Source organism: Loxodonta africana, chromosome 1 (genome assembly GCF_030014295.1).
Source record: "Loxodonta africana isolate mLoxAfr1 chromosome 1, mLoxAfr1.hap2, whole genome shotgun sequence".
Taxonomy (NCBI): Eukaryota; Metazoa; Chordata; class Mammalia; order Proboscidea; family Elephantidae; genus Loxodonta; species Loxodonta africana.
In genome coordinates, this window is record NC_087342.1 from 95,899,775 (window position 1) to 95,915,476 (window position 15,702).

The 15,702-nt window shown below is 40.0% G+C and overlaps 1 protein-coding gene across 1 annotated transcript in view; it reads right to left on the reverse strand.

The window, feature by feature from the left end:
• The window catches only part of ILRUN (inflammation and lipid regulator with UBA-like and NBR1-like domains), a 123,146-nt gene that overhangs the window by 63,966 nt on the left and 43,478 nt on the right, over positions 1 to 15,702 (reverse strand). The window contains exon 2 of the mRNA XM_023540197.2: positions 2,002 to 2,156. Coding sequence (XP_023395965.2) covers positions 2,002 to 2,156 — 155 coding nt within the window. The remainder of the gene's footprint in view (positions 1 to 2,001; positions 2,157 to 15,702) is intronic.

Sequence of the window (15,702 nt, forward strand, 5' to 3'; positions counted from 1 at the left end):
GACATGGATGAACCTGGAAAACATCATGCTGCGAAAAAAAAGAAAAATAAGTCGGACACGAAAGGATAAATATTTTATGGCCCCACTCATATGAAATATCTAGAATGGACAAATACATAGAGATAAAAAGTTATTAGTAGGGGGAGGCGAGAATGGGGAAGCTATTGCTGAAGGAATACTGACTTAATGTTTGGGGTGATGAAAACCTTTTGGAAATAGACAGTGGTGACAGTTGTAAAACATGGTGAATTTGTAATTAATGTCACTGAATTGTACATCTAAAAATGGTTAAAATGGCAAGTTTAGCGTTATATATATTTTACCACAAAAAAAAAGTTAAATAAAAAACAACACTAAAAAGCTCGTGGAAAGCCAAACTACTTTCAGTGTTTTCACTGTAAGTAAACAAGGTCTTGATTTAATTCCTAAAAAATAAGTAAAACTTTAAGTCAAATTTTCCAAATAAGCTTCACTCATAAAAAAATAATTCATGTACAGATTTCAAAAGCATTTTTGATCAGTAACAGCAGTTTTTAGCAACTTAGAGAAGAAACATGATGAATAAAACCTGAACTGAAGAAAGCTGTCTTGATAACTGTTAAAAGCAGGCAAAATTAAGAAAGGTGAGAAAGAAATTAGGCAAAGTGAAGAAAATCAGACGCAGAACAAATAAGAATTTCAAGAAAAATAGAAAATATGGCTATTTTCCTGTAACCATGTGCTTCCCAAACTACCAATGCACCACTGTTATAACCAAGAAGGGAAGGAACTAATGAAAACTTTACAAAGCCATAGGTGTTCAGAGTCACCTACAACACTGGGTCAATCTAGATGATGTGTGTTTGGTCAGTGACATACCAACCTTCATCTAAGGACGACTTACTTTTTTAAAATGCCAGAAAAACTAAGAATAACAATTTAACTTGGTACATTCATTCTTACATAAAATGCTGGCTTAGCTAGTCCTTCCCCAGAATACAGAATTGAATTGTAAAGAACTAAAAAGTAAACAGAGTCCATAATGGGTCACTTTTATAGGTCTGAACCCCAAGAGTTTTACATCATCTCACATCAGATTACCTTGCTAGATAGAGTCCTCCCACCCCAACCACCCACATTTTTAGCTAAATTACTCCTTTTTGCCTGGCTTTCCATTTTTCAGAATTTCTGTAACACTCCTTATTAACAGTGAAGTCAAAACAACCTCAGACAGTCAGTATAAACTGTCATGGATGGGACAGCAGATTTTAAGCCCATCCACATGAAACAAATCACTAGAAAAGAATTCAACATATAAAAGGTGATAATTAACAGTTACCACGTAAAATATTCAGATACCATTTCCAAAGAACTCTGGTTAACTTATTTCTACTTTTTCTGAAAATAAATTTAGCAGTATATTCAAAACAATGTTGTTACTGTCTTTTAAACAATTTACCAATCTTCCCATCTTTTCCATTCTGAGCAAATCCCCACACTTCTTACCCTATTTTTCAAAGTGCTACTAACTCCTCAGATAGATATCCCAATGAAACTTCAGAGAGAATTACTCCTGTGGTTCCAAAACAAGGAGATTTAAAAAGAGCAGATGCCTCACAGCTCAGTCCAACTACCTTGTTCTATTCAAGGATGTAACCTCCTCTAGCCTGCTGGGAATGACTGGAAGATTAATTAGAGCAGAAATAAAATGATGGAGTAGAACTGAACAGGTGGAGACAACACCACCGCCACACACAGGCCTGGTTCTAGGTACCAAAATAATATTGAATTGTGTTTAGATGCTGTCAAGTCACAGGTGGCCTGGAAGGATAAGGTCTAAATTCTTCATAATCTAGGACAGGGAATATTTCTATGTTGCTCACTCATCGTAAAAAAAATGCTACAACATGTATAAGAAAAAGCTCTGAGCTATATAATCATGTAAGTTAAAACATTTCCTTTTTATTTAACTATTAAGGAAAAGAAAACTGGGCAAAGAAGAACTGCCCGTTGTACATTTACCAGAATTCTGGATCCGCCATGTTTTTATAAACTGAGTATCAGGAGGTATCGACTCTCCTTCTCCTATGGTGACATCTTCAACAAAGGACATAGAGGGCACGCTGATGTTTGGGCTCTCAAAGTCATAATAAGCGCCAATTGCTGCTTGTAGGTTCCTACAAACAAAGAAAAAGGCAACAGACTTCAGTCCTATCCAGATGGCGTTATCCTAAGATATTACTTAATTGTCAACCAAAGGAAAAAGCCCATTTCTTAGCGTTTGTCATGGCACCTCAGACTTCTTGTGTGTAAGTCTTCGAAGCCGTTGATTCTGGAACAAAAAACAAAAATACCACCAAGGAATGGCAAAAATTACAGGCCAAAGCCCTGCTACAAACTTATCACTTAGAGAACAAGGGCAGCATTCAAACTGCATAGCAATCAAATCTCTTGCCCTCAAATTCTGAACACAGTCTGAAGTAGTGCTGGCCCACTCGAAGATGGCAGCTCACCGTGCTGCTTTGATGTGTGTCACTCCCCTCTTCCGAGTCTCCTGTTCCAGGGCTTTGACCTGTAATTTTTCTCATTCCGGGTACCATACCAAATCCGTCCAACTGTACAACTTTGGATCTGTTCCTGTTTCACTTCCTTGGCTATGACTGAGCCGGTTTGAACTGGTTCAAAGGCCTGGTGTCAGTGCAGGCATTGGACTCTTAGGAGGCTTACAGTGTCTCCTGACAGGTTCTGCCAGCCACTTCTGGGCAATAATGTTGGTATTATTTGAGGTGACAGGCAGGACACCTGCTTTCTAATGTATTTGGTAAGTAGCTGAGCCAAGGTAGGTTGGATGATTCAAAGAGAAACAAAAGTTCATTGGTTCAACTGAAGACTTCATTTGGGAACCAAAAACTTTAAAAAATGATCTCTTGGACATGGAGCCACAAATTTTCCCTGAAAAGTATGCATCTTTGCCAGCCAAATCTTACAGGGGTTTATGTTATTGAGTAATGATCTGAGATGAATATGTAGATGGGTTATTTAATGGCATACTTTACTACAAATCTGAAGACCTGCAGCAGATTTAAAATTCCAACTCCTGTTACAACTTTTTAAAATATAGTGAGATTATCGAACATGAATCAAGTTTTATATACTGTATGATGGGTAGATAAGGCTGTTCACTGTACCATTTCTTTCTCTGGATTCTCAGGTATGGTTTTAGCAATGCAAGAACTCTGTAACAGTAACAATAAAAAAAAAAACACAAAACCCACCAAGACCAACAAACTTATGCATTGCTATCAATTTCCTTCCAAAGTACCCACATAAAAAGTAACAAATATTAGTGCCATCAGCATCAATATGATGAAATCTCTCTCTTACCCACAAGGATAACTGGTATAGGTAAGGAAGTCAATTAAAAGATATCTCTTCTGTAACTGTGACTGCGGAATTCTAAGACACTCCATCTTAAAAAAATATTTTATTTGAAAAAGTAATACATGCACATGGTTCAAAGTTTCACACAATGAAAAATACCCATCTTACCTCTTCCTCCCTCAAAACACACACACACACACACATAACCATTCTTTAACATTCTTCCGGAAGGTCTCTTATGCACTTACAAATAAATAAGATATATATTCATATTGCCTCCCCTTTTTTAACACAATTGGTAGTATATTACACACTGCCCTTTGCTTTATTCCCTCAACACTATCTTGACGATATTTCCATGTCAATACATTCCTCCTTTTTTAGAGCTATATCCATTGTATAGATGCATTATTATTTATTTAACCAGTCCACTTTTGAATTTGGTTCCAATCTTTTATTCTTCCATAAATAACCTTATTTATGTACACAGATTGTACACATCCATCTGTGGGATAAATTCCTGTAAGTGATATTGCTGGGTCAAAAGGTATATATGCACTTGTGGTTTTAACAGATAGGTCCGAACGGCCCTTAGCGAAAGTTTACTTACTGGTCCCACCAAGAATGTATGAGAGTGCCTACTTCCCCACTTGCTCATCAACTGTGTTTCTCCAATGTTTTGGATTTTTGCCATCCTGACAGGTAAAAAATAATCTCAGTGAGATCTTAAAACACTTTTCACTTATTACAAGAGAGACTGAACATCTTTTTACACGTTTAAAAGACACTTACAGTTTCTTTTCTGGAAGCACCATTTTGTAAATATTGGTGTCCTTTTTATTTACTCGCAGGCTCTCTTTTGTTACAAGGAACTACCGAGCACACAAACCAGAGTCCTCAATTGGACAGAATCACATGATTGACAGCTTGGTACATCAGTGCAGAAACCAAAGCCACTAAGGGGTTTAAGTAAGCTGTGTTCATTACAGAGATCGAAGAAATTGGTGGTAATTACATTAACTGCATCTCTTCTGGTCTTAATCATCATGCCAAGTCCCCACAGTAGACAACAACCCAAGCTGCATTTTTCTAAACATAACCCAACCATAAGCCAGCGGATCCACTGAGTTGTTTTTAATTATGCATGAACATAGTATGAAACAAGTTCTCACAACAGTACAACAGACATGCTATTAACAGCAAAAACTTTTCTGTTGGGGAGCCTGTCTGCTCTTCCAGGTGTTTGCAGCTGCCAGAAAGCAAGGCTATATTTAGAGCAGCTACTTCAAGCCAAGTCTCATGCAATGGTGGCCTGTCATATTAGTCAATAATGACTGGAATTATAACACCAACTGCCTGCCTATCATGTGCGCGAAATAAATTTACAGGGAACAGAGCTGGGCCAGAGACCAAGCTGCTCCTGTCTGCTTGACCCTTCGGGAAGGCTCGGGCTTTAGTTTTCCTAGCAACTTCCTATCTAGCTGATAGTAATCCAAAGTGAGGGATACGTGACTGGTCAAACTTGGGGGAAGTCCAGCTTCTACTACCCACAAACTGGCTTATGAGTAAGTACATCTGGAATCAGCCTTAGAATTCAAGATCAGGGGTAAAATGAAGGAGAGGAAAAGAAGACTTCTTTGCATTTTGTTCTTTTGAAAACATTTTAGAAGAGCTACATGCCGGCTTTTTGTAAAGACAATTTTTTTGGTTGTTGTTGCAGGTCTCTAGCTAGTAGCCTGCTGAATTGTTTTCTGTTCACTTGGCTGTAAAATATGCTTGGGAGGGAACAAACTATTTGTGCACTCAGGACAACTGCCAATTCTCATCCCCAGCCTGTGTCATATTTTACCACTTGGCTCTGCCATTAGGACAGGACTTCGAGACCATTGCAGCAGGAACTAACAAGTGGAAAATCAAGCCACCATATTTAGGCAGATCCAGCCCTCTCTCCTCAAATCTTTCACACACCCCAACCCATCCCACAGCCAAAGCCAACAAAACCACTTATTTATACCTGTACTACATAGGTAACTCAGTTAGAGAAAGATTAAGAAAGTTTTAAAACCCAAACTGAAACTGAAAGTAGTGAACTGGAATCCTAGCAGGAAGCAGGGGTGGAAGATGACAAAGCAAATTCATTTCCCAAGCACGAGGTGGAAAGTGGAGACTTTTCCCCACTGGTGCTCTAACCAATGAGACAAAAACATAGTTCCAAATGTAGGTAGCTGGCTCCTTGATGTTCGAACTATTTGGATTACGGCCCTACTGGACTAAGTAACAGCAAAAACCAATTCAGTGTCAGAACAAGTAGGCAGGATAGCATGTATACCCATTCAAAACAACATACTCGGCTATTATTAGCCAACAAGAAATTCTACATCAAACAGAGCCGGCTGCGGCGATGGTAAAGGAGAACACTGACCCAGGATCCAGTCCAGTATCGAGATTAAACTTCCAGGTTCCTTCAGTGTCTTTGCTCAAAAAAAAAAATTTAATCTGATATCAGATGTTTAAAAGCACCCTGATGAACAAAGAGAGGCAGTGTAACCTAGTGGAAAAAAAGCACAGGCTTTGTTTGAAGTCAGCGCCTACTCTTGGCTGTGGGGCTTTGAGCAAATGGCTAAGCCTCTATGTTAGTTTGCTCATCTGTAAAACTAGAATGATACCACCCACCTCATTATAAGGTTGGCTGGGAAGAGCACATGAGGCAATGTATGTAAATATTGTAGGCTGGCAGTCATTCATTCAACAAATATTCAATTAATGAGCATCTATCCATGTGCTAGGCATTCAGTTAGAGGATAGAGCAGATAGCAAGACAGGCAAGGTCCCTTCCCTCAAAGCTTATAGTCTAATAGACAGCAAGCAAATAGGTAACACTCAAACAAGGTTAGGCCCAACTGCTTCTCACGCAAAGGCTAACAGCCCAAGGCAGCTAGCTATTCCTACTTTAGCATGAAAAATGGGTTTGGTGCACAACACAGTTTTAACTGCACTGATAATAAATAACCTGATTCAGAGAAAAAGAGTTTGGTGACGCTGATATGAACTCCCTGATGAAATGAAATTTTGTAACTGAGAAACAGCATCAGGCAACCTTTTATTTTATAGATGAGGCCACTGGTGCCCTGGCAAGTAAAGTAACTTGCCCCTGGCTAGGCAGTCCAACTTTGTAGAACTCAGAGCCACAGCTATTCAAAGGCAGAAAACTTTTAACTTACCCAGAATTTTCTGACTATCTAATAGCACTCTGAAGATCTTTATTATTATTATTATTGAACTTTAGATGAAGGTTTACAGAATAAACTAGTTTCTCATCAAACAGTTAGTACAGACATTGTTTTATGACAGTGATTAACAACCCCACGATATGTCAAAACACTCTCCCTTCTCAATCCTGGGTTCCCTATTACCAGCTTTCCTGTTCCCTCCTGCCTTCCAGTCCCTGCCCCAGGGCTGGTGTGCCCCATTAGTCTTGTTTTATTCCATGGGCCTGTTCAATCTTTGGCTGAAGGGTGAACCTCAGGAGTGGCCTCATTACTGAGCTGAAAGGGTGTCTGGGGGCCATATTCTCAGGGTTTCTCCAGTCTCTGTCAGGCCAGCAAGTGTGGTCTTTCTTTTGGGGTTAGAATTTTGTTCTACATTTTTCTCCAGCTCTGTCCAGGACCCTCTATTGTGATCCCTGTCAGAGCCGTCAGTGGCGGTAGCCGGGCACCATCTAGTTGTACTGGACTCAGTCTGATGCAGGCCATGGTAGATGTGGTCTATTAGTCCTTTGGACTAATCTTTCCCTTGTGTCTTTAGTTTTCTTCATTCTTCCTTGCTCCCGAAGGGGTGAGACCAGTGAATTATCTTAGATGGCTGCTCACAGGCTTTTAAGACCCCGGACGCTACTCACCAAAGTATAATATAGGACATTTTCTTTATAAGCTCTGTTATGTCACTTGACTAGATGTTCCCCATGACCGTGAAGATCTGGCTTTCTTAAGAGCATATTAATTACCATGATAGGTAATTCTATAAATGAATTAGTTGTAACTATCTTGTTAAACTGGACTCTTGAAAATGATTAAATAACTAATCTCGTACATATTCATAAACATACACATTTATTTCAGTATTACGTATACCTACATAAGGCAAAAAATTACTGGTCTTATGAAGAAAAACCATCCATACTGAATATATAGCCAGGAACATCACTCAAAAACTTGGTGGTAGAAAACAGTTACAGAAATCAGGAAACTGGGATTAAAGAGGGTAGGGTAGAGGGCGGGGGGAGAGAACGCCAGAAATTAGAGTATTAGCTCAAATTCCCAGGGAAATAAATTTAGAAACTTTCTCCTTCCATTCTTTGAAAGTGAGTAACTGAAAAAGACCCAAATTATTTGAGAGGAAAACAAAACAAAACAAAAAACTGACCATCTTATATGGGTACAAATTAAAATAGGAAACTATAATGAGCCGATCAGTTAGGTACGAACAACTGCATTTTAGGGCTTTGGGCCATACTTATCCCCAAATCACAGTAAGTTTCCCTTACCTGTGGTATGCCAAAGAGGTTGTTATTAAGGCCACAAGGCCATCAGTAATCAGAAAGACCTTACTAGCTCTGAATGACAGAAAAGGTATCTGACTGGAAAAAGGGTCAGCTGACTAAAGGCTATCCAATAACAACTCAACAGGAATCAAACACGGAAGACTGAAAGAGGGTCAAAAGATATGTACTTGTGACTAGCTTGAATTTTAAGGCCTGGGAAGAACGAGAATTTCATTAAAACTGAAAGACGACTATAGGTAGAGAATGGGAGTTGGAGCTAAAGAAGACTGTCAATGTTTTCAAACCTAAAAATTAACTCATGAATGATACTATCTAATATGGGAAGACAGCAACAAAAAAGAAAGAACTTGTGGTAGATTTCATTAAGAGGGGAGATAACGTTTATACCACGATTTAGCCATTTCTTAAAGCTCTAGCAAGTCCAAGATCCTATTTCCTCTCTCTTCCTGGCTATTTATTCTTTAATTACTTTTAGAACTGGTCCTTCTATCATCAGTAGCTATATTTTTTCCAAGTAGAAAGTAAACGAAAGCACTCGTCATGAAAAGAAAAGTGGTGGAACTGTTCTAGATTTAAAGAGACACAACAACCAAATGCAATATATGGTCCCGAGGTCTTTGATTGGATCCTGGAACAAGAGAGGAAATTTGAATATAAACTGGATTTGTGTTAGTAAAGAATTTTTGTAAATTATCTTAGGTAATAATACTATATAATTAAGTAGGAGAATGCCCTTATTTTTAGCAGATACACGCTAAGTTATTTATAGAAGCCCTGGTGGTGCTGTGGTTAAGGCACTCGACTGCTAACTGAAAGGTTGGCAGTTCGAAACCACCAGCGGCTCCATGGGAGAAAACTGTGGCAGTCTACTTCTGTAGAGATTTGGAAACCCTACAGGTTGCTATGAATCAGAACCAACTAATCAGCAGTGGGTTCTGGTTTGATGTAGAAGAATGCCCTTATTTTTTGGAGATGTATGGTAAGTATTTAAGGATGAATGGAGACGACCGCTACAACTTTCAGATGATTTAAAAACTTTTTATATAAAGAAAGTGAATACGATAAAAACATTAACCACTGTTCAACCTAAGTGGAAAATATAAGGATACACACGCTACGGTTCTTTAAAATTTTCTGTAGATCTGAAAAGGTTTATAATAAAAGGTTAAGGCGGGTGGGAGGACAGAAGGAAGAGAAGGTGTCTTTTTTCTGCCACTGGAAGATGTCAAAAAAATTCAACGCACAGAATTACTGCAACCCTCTCGAGAACATCAAGGGCCGTATCAGGAGGCTTACCGGGAATGAGGCAGGTAAGCTGAGGATGACAGATCAGAAATGAGAAAATAATTGCTGTGTCCTTGATGATATAGTCGAATCACTAAATCAGGCAACTCCAGAGCCATCCCACCTTGGGTATTCTTGTCATCAATTTACTTACTGTAGTTTTTTTTTAAAGGGTAGAATCTGAAAACCTAGTAATTTGACACTGGCATTGAGGTTCAGTTTCTTAGTGTCTTTGGCTAATGTGTTAGGATCAAACTTTTCTCCCTTATTTTTTAATTGAGGCAAAGTCACATAACATACAATGAACGATTTTAAACCGTACAATTAGCAGCATTTAGTGTAGTGTATACACAGTACTGTGCAACCACCACCTCCCTCTAGTTTCAAAACATTTTCAACACCCCAGGCAAACACCTCACTCAACTCTCCCCTCCCTCCATTCCCTGGCAACCACTAATCTGTCTTCTGTCTCTATGGATTTGCCTATTCTAGAGTTTCATATAAATGCAATCACAGAATATATGACCTTTTTTGTCTGTCTTCTTTCACTTAGCATAATGTTTTCAGGGTTCACCCAAGTTGTACCATGTATCAGTACTTCATTCCTTCTTACAGCTGAATAATATTCCATTGTATGGACATACCACTCTTTGTTTATCCATTCGTCAGCTGACAGACATTTGGGTTGTTTCCACTTTTTACTATTATGAATAATATTGCTTTAAACATTCATGCACAAGTTTCTGTGTATGTCAGGGTTGTATCCTTTCATTATACTTATTCGATCTGTATGCTGAGCAAATAATTCAAAAAGCTGAACTATATGAAGGAGAGGGGGGGCATCAGGATTGGAGGAAGACTTACTAACAACCTGCAATGTGCAGATGACACAACCCTGCTCGCTGAAAGTGAAGAGGGCTTGAAGCACTTACTGATGAAGATCAAAGACCACAGCCTTCACTATGGATTACACCTCAACGTAAAGAAAACAAGAATCCTCACAATTGAACCAACGTGCAATATCATGATAAACAGAGAAAAGACTGAAGTTGTCAAGGATCTCATTTCACTTGGATCTACAATCAATGCCCATGGAAGCTGAGTCAAGAAATAAGACGACGCACTGCATTGGGCTAATCTGCTGCAAAGAAATCTCTTTAAAGTGTTAAAAAGCAAAGCCGTCACTTTAAGGACTAAAGCACACTCGACCCAAGCTATGGTGTTTTCAGTTACCTCATATGCATGTGAAAGCTGGACAATGAATAAGAAAGTCTAAAGAATAACTGATGCCTTTGAATTATGGTGCTGGTGAAGAATACTGAATATACTGACTATACCACAGACTGCCAGAAGAACAAACACCACAAATTCACAAACAGCCAGAAAAAGAGAGGCCTGATAACATTCCAGTCTCTGCTTTTAGTTGTTTCTGAAGTCCAAATTAAATTCCAAACTTAGGTTCTGCAGTGCAATGTGTTCCTCTTATACATGGCCTTTCTGGCCTAGGGTTTACAATTCTGCCAAAAATGACTGACTGATGAGGCTGCAATCTGCCTGTGATCGGTCTACTTTACACACCTTGCAGGGACTTATCTACTTGCTATGCAAATATTGGTGCATAAAACCACCCAGTAGGATTGAGTGACCTGTAGGGTTTAGTTGGTCTGTGGTCTGCTGGGAAGGCCATGCCTTGAAATTGACGAGGAGCTTGCTTGTTTAAGCAGCCACCCCCACAGAGATTTTTAAAGGCAAGGGAAGAGAGAAAGATGAGGAAGGAATCTCCTAAAAGAGCTATAATATGGGTCAGGATTGCATGGTGGGCTTGACAGCCCATGGAGAAAGACAGAGAGAGAGAATGTGAGCTGAGCACCATGGAGCAGGAGGCTTGCTAGTGGGATGGGTTTCCTCCAGGCACTTGTAAGAGGAGCTAGAAGAGCTGTAACACTTGCTTAAGCAGAGCAGAGGCCTGGAAGAGGTCCAGTGGAAGAGACAGCAGAAAGGTACTGTTAGGAGGGCAGCACCAAGCAGCTGCTACACTGGCCATGAGCTGGGCCAGTAAGCAGTAGAGAGGCCCATGGTGGGGAGCCTAAAGACAGAGAAGTGCACATGCATGGCTGAGAACGGGGCGTACACTGCTAAGGGATGGGTCTGCCTGTGGGAATGGCCGGTAAGGGTTATTAGTTAGCATAGCCAAGAAGTTGAGAGCTGTCCTGGTTAGAAGCTGTCCTGAGTGACAAAGTTGATCCTGATCCTAAGCTGTAGCCTGTTATTTCCCTAATAAACCATATAATCGTGACTATGGTCTTTGAGTTCCGTGTGGCCATGATGATAAATTAGCAAACCCAGCAGAGGAGTATAGTGTGTTGTGGGGGGGATCAGCTGGTGTCAGAAATGGTGAAAAAGTTAGAGAATAGAGGTATGTCTGATCTCCATCTCATAGCAACCAACTTTGTGCTGATCCTGATTCTTATCTCTCAGGAATTTATACTGGCTGTAATGCTAGAGTATGAGTTCTAAGATACCACAGTATCCTCATTACTAATTCTTATTTCTACTTAGGCTAGTTTAAGACAGGGTTCTGTTCATCATCTCCAATAAAGTCCTAACTAACTGATACAAAAGTGAAGTACTGCAAAAGTGACAAACCTAAAATGTGTAACTAAGTCAAAGTGAGGTGGGAAGAAGTGAGGCCTCCTACATCTCCAAATGGGAAGCTGGCAGTCCTTGCACAGCAGCAAAGCAGTTGGTTACACTCTATGCACTCTAAAGCTGGATGGAGTTTTAGGAGCTTTGGACAATAAAAGGGAATTGTCCACAGAAGACTGTACTGACTTCAATAAGGTTCTACAAGAAGAAGACACCACCCAATCTGACTCCCAGAGAGGAGATATGATACAAAACAAGAACATAGCTTAAGTAAAACCCCTTCTGCCTAAAGTCAGAGATCTAAAACCTCTGAAGGTCAGATGTATTTTTGCTGAATTCCAGAAACTGAATTCTTGCCCCATTAAGAGACTGAGCAGCCCTGACAGCTGCTGGCAAGAGCCCCTTTCAAAACATTTCTCGCAGGAACCCTTCCCAAAAGTGCTATTACACACACAATAAAGTATATCTAATAGAAATACAGCTTGGGAGGGGGGCAGGTATACGGTGTGACATTCCATAAAAGAGTTGAGAAAGGTTCTAACCTGGAACTTTCCACTTGTGTCCTTAGGTAGAAACCTTTATGCTGGAAAGATAAGCTGAGGTAAAGGACCAGACCTAATCCTAACTATTCCCCCTCGAAAACCTGCAGATTAAAAATTCTATAATACTACTGGAGTTGGCTATGATCAAATAGAATGCCCAACATGAAATGGACAAACAGTGAACTAAAGTTTTAAGGTAATTCTATCATCAGGGGCCTAGAATTATTCTACCCCTCGTCAACCCTGGATCCAAAAAACAGCACTTACTGGGAGGGGAAAGCTATTGCAACATAGCCTCCATAAAGGAAACCATCCCCCACCCGACCCCTACATAACTTATGACCCTTCTCAGGGATGGTCTTAAAGGACATCACACATGGGGACTCTTTCTGGAGACAGCCAGGCCAAGGCCCTCAAATCTCTGCTAGTGAAATGAGTTAACTGGTGATCATAAGACTTGCTGATTCTCTCTTACTTCCCCTGCCCTGCAAAAGATGGTATATGCTCTGTATTCTTTTTGCTTGAATCCCTAGGGGTGAGAACAATGCCTGGCACACAGGAGGTACTGAATAAATATTCGTTGAGTGAATAAACTAGTGACAAAAATATAATATTTTTCCTTTCTCTTTTTTATGTGTTTTTTCTCTCACCACTGTATACTGGGACTATATGATGAGGGACAGGGGAAGGCAAAACAACAACAACAAAAATCTATCATTTAGGCCTCAGATTTTAAGATCATGAAACTTTATATCTAGATTAATCAAGATCAAACTTGGGAAAACATGGTTATCACCCAGAAACCTTCAGCTAGTGGGATGCGGAGCTCGTGACAGTAAGTCAAAATATCAAAGCTGGACCTGACTTGGGATCATCTCCCACTGGGGAGAGGGATGAGAGCATTTATAGATGTTACTTGTTTAGGCAATGACCCCATTTTCCATAAAAAAAAAGGACTCCGTAAAAACAGGGTGAGGTGACTCCAGAGTTGACATGCAGAGGAATTTGGAAATGCAACTGAGAATTTCTTTCAGTGTATCTGGTCTACAAACTACATGTTTGGGAGCTTTTGACAAATCAAGCCCACTGCAAATACTCAGATACAACATAAAACCAAAAACCAAACCCAGTGCCATCGATTCGATTCCGACTCACAGCAACCCTATAGGGCAGAGCAGAACTGCCCCGGAGAGTTTCCAAGGAGCGCCTGGCAGATTCTAACTGTCAACCCTTTGGTTAGCAGCCGTGGCACTTAACCACTATGCCACCAGGGCTTCCCAGATACAACATACACAGAAGGAAACCTGAAGGCAGTTTGAGTGCTTGGTTCCAAATGCTCCTGAAGCTCAAACACATCTGTCCTTGGGTTCTAGGCAACACAGCTACATCCTTCAATAACCCCCACCCCTTTTTAGCATTATCTAGTTTGAAGTGAATTTTTTCCTTGCAGTACAATATCATACCAAACCAGGTGCTGCTGAGTCACCGCTGACTCACTGCAATCCCATGTGCGTCAGATTAGAACTGTACTCCACAGGGTTTTCAACGGCTGGTTTTTTTGAAGATCGCCAGGCCCTTTTTCAGAGGTGCCTTTGGGTGGATTCAAACCTCCAATCTCTTGGTTAGCAGCCAAGTGTGTTAACTGTTGCACCACCCAGGGGCTCCTACAACATAAGTCAAAAGCAAACCCACTGCCGTCAAGTCAATTCCAACTTACGGCCACCCCATGTGTTACAGAGGAGAACTGAGATCCACAGCGTTTTCTCATCTATAATCTTTGTAGAAGCCGATTACCAGGACTTTCTTCCACAGCACCACTGGGTGGGTTCAAACCGCCAACCTTTGGTTAGTAGTCAAGCGCAAACTGTGCCACCCAGGGACCTCTTGCATCATAATAGGCACTAATTATTTCAGAATTGTATAGGGTGTTCAGGGACAGAGTCTGTATGCCTGGTGCAAAGGCTATGAAAAGAGGCAGAAGAGGAGATGGAAAGGTAAGTTAAAACTTAACTCAGATAGGATCAATATGCTTCATTAAGAAATTTGGACTTAGTCCTATAAGCAAGGAAGAACACCTAAGGGTTCTTTTAAAAAACAATTTTATTAAGGTATAATTTATATAGCATAAAATTCACCATTTCAATTGTGTATTTAATGAGTTAGTAAAGTTAGTGAGTTGTATAGCCATCACCATATTTTGGAACATGTTCATTATTCCAGTAGTATTCCTCATGCCCATTTATGGTTAGTCCCCATTCCAAAATCTCCATCCCCAGGAAACCACTAATCCACTTTCTGTCTCTAAAGATCTCTCTTTTCTGGTCATTTCATATAATTGGAATCATACAGTATGTTCTTTTTGTACATCTGGCTTCTTTCACTTAACAATGTTTTATGAGGTCTATCCATATTGAAGCATGCATCAGTGCTTTATTTTTATTGCAAGAAGTATTCCATCGTATGAATATACCACATTTTGTTTATCCATTCGCCAGCTGATGGACATTTGGGTTGTGTCCATTTTTGGCAATTATGATTAATACCATTATAAACATTCAAGCACTTAAAGGTTTCTAAGCATGGTGCTGACATTCTCAAATCTGCTTTTTAAAAAGATAAACTCTGGCAGATGTTTGGAAAATAAATTGAAAGAGGGAAGACACTAGAAGCAAGAAGACCACTAGAAGGTTAAACCTGTTGGCATCAATTCCGACTCTTTGCAACCCTATATGATGGAGCAGAACTGCCCCATGGGGTTTCCTAGGGCTGTAAAACTTTAAGGGAGTAGACTGTCAAATCTTTTCTCCCACAAAGCTGCTGGTGGGTTTGAACCATGACCTTTCAGTTAACAGTTGAGTGCTTAACCACTGTGCAACCAGGGTTCCTCTAGTGATCCTTTAATTACAGTGTAGAACTACCTTAGGGTTTTCCAGACTGAAATATTTACAGGAACAGATGGCCAGGTCTTTTCCTACATGGAACAGCTGATGGGTTCAAACCACCAACCTTTCAGTTAGCAAACAAGCACTTCACCACTGTGCCACCAGGGCTCTGTTCTAAAGGATCAGACAGATATTTATTCAAGTATGAAAAAAAAGGTTTGAAATAAGGTTAACAGCAATGGCCATGGTTGCAAAAACATTCAGCTGATAAAACTAAGGACCAACTGGATATGGAAATGAGCAAAGATTTGAGTATAGTACTGAGGTGCCTAGCATGCTCAAGATGGTAATAGAAGATACCATTTTCCAAGAAAACAAATCCTAAAAGGGAAAAGATTTGGGGAAGGGAAAAACAAGGAGTTTGTAT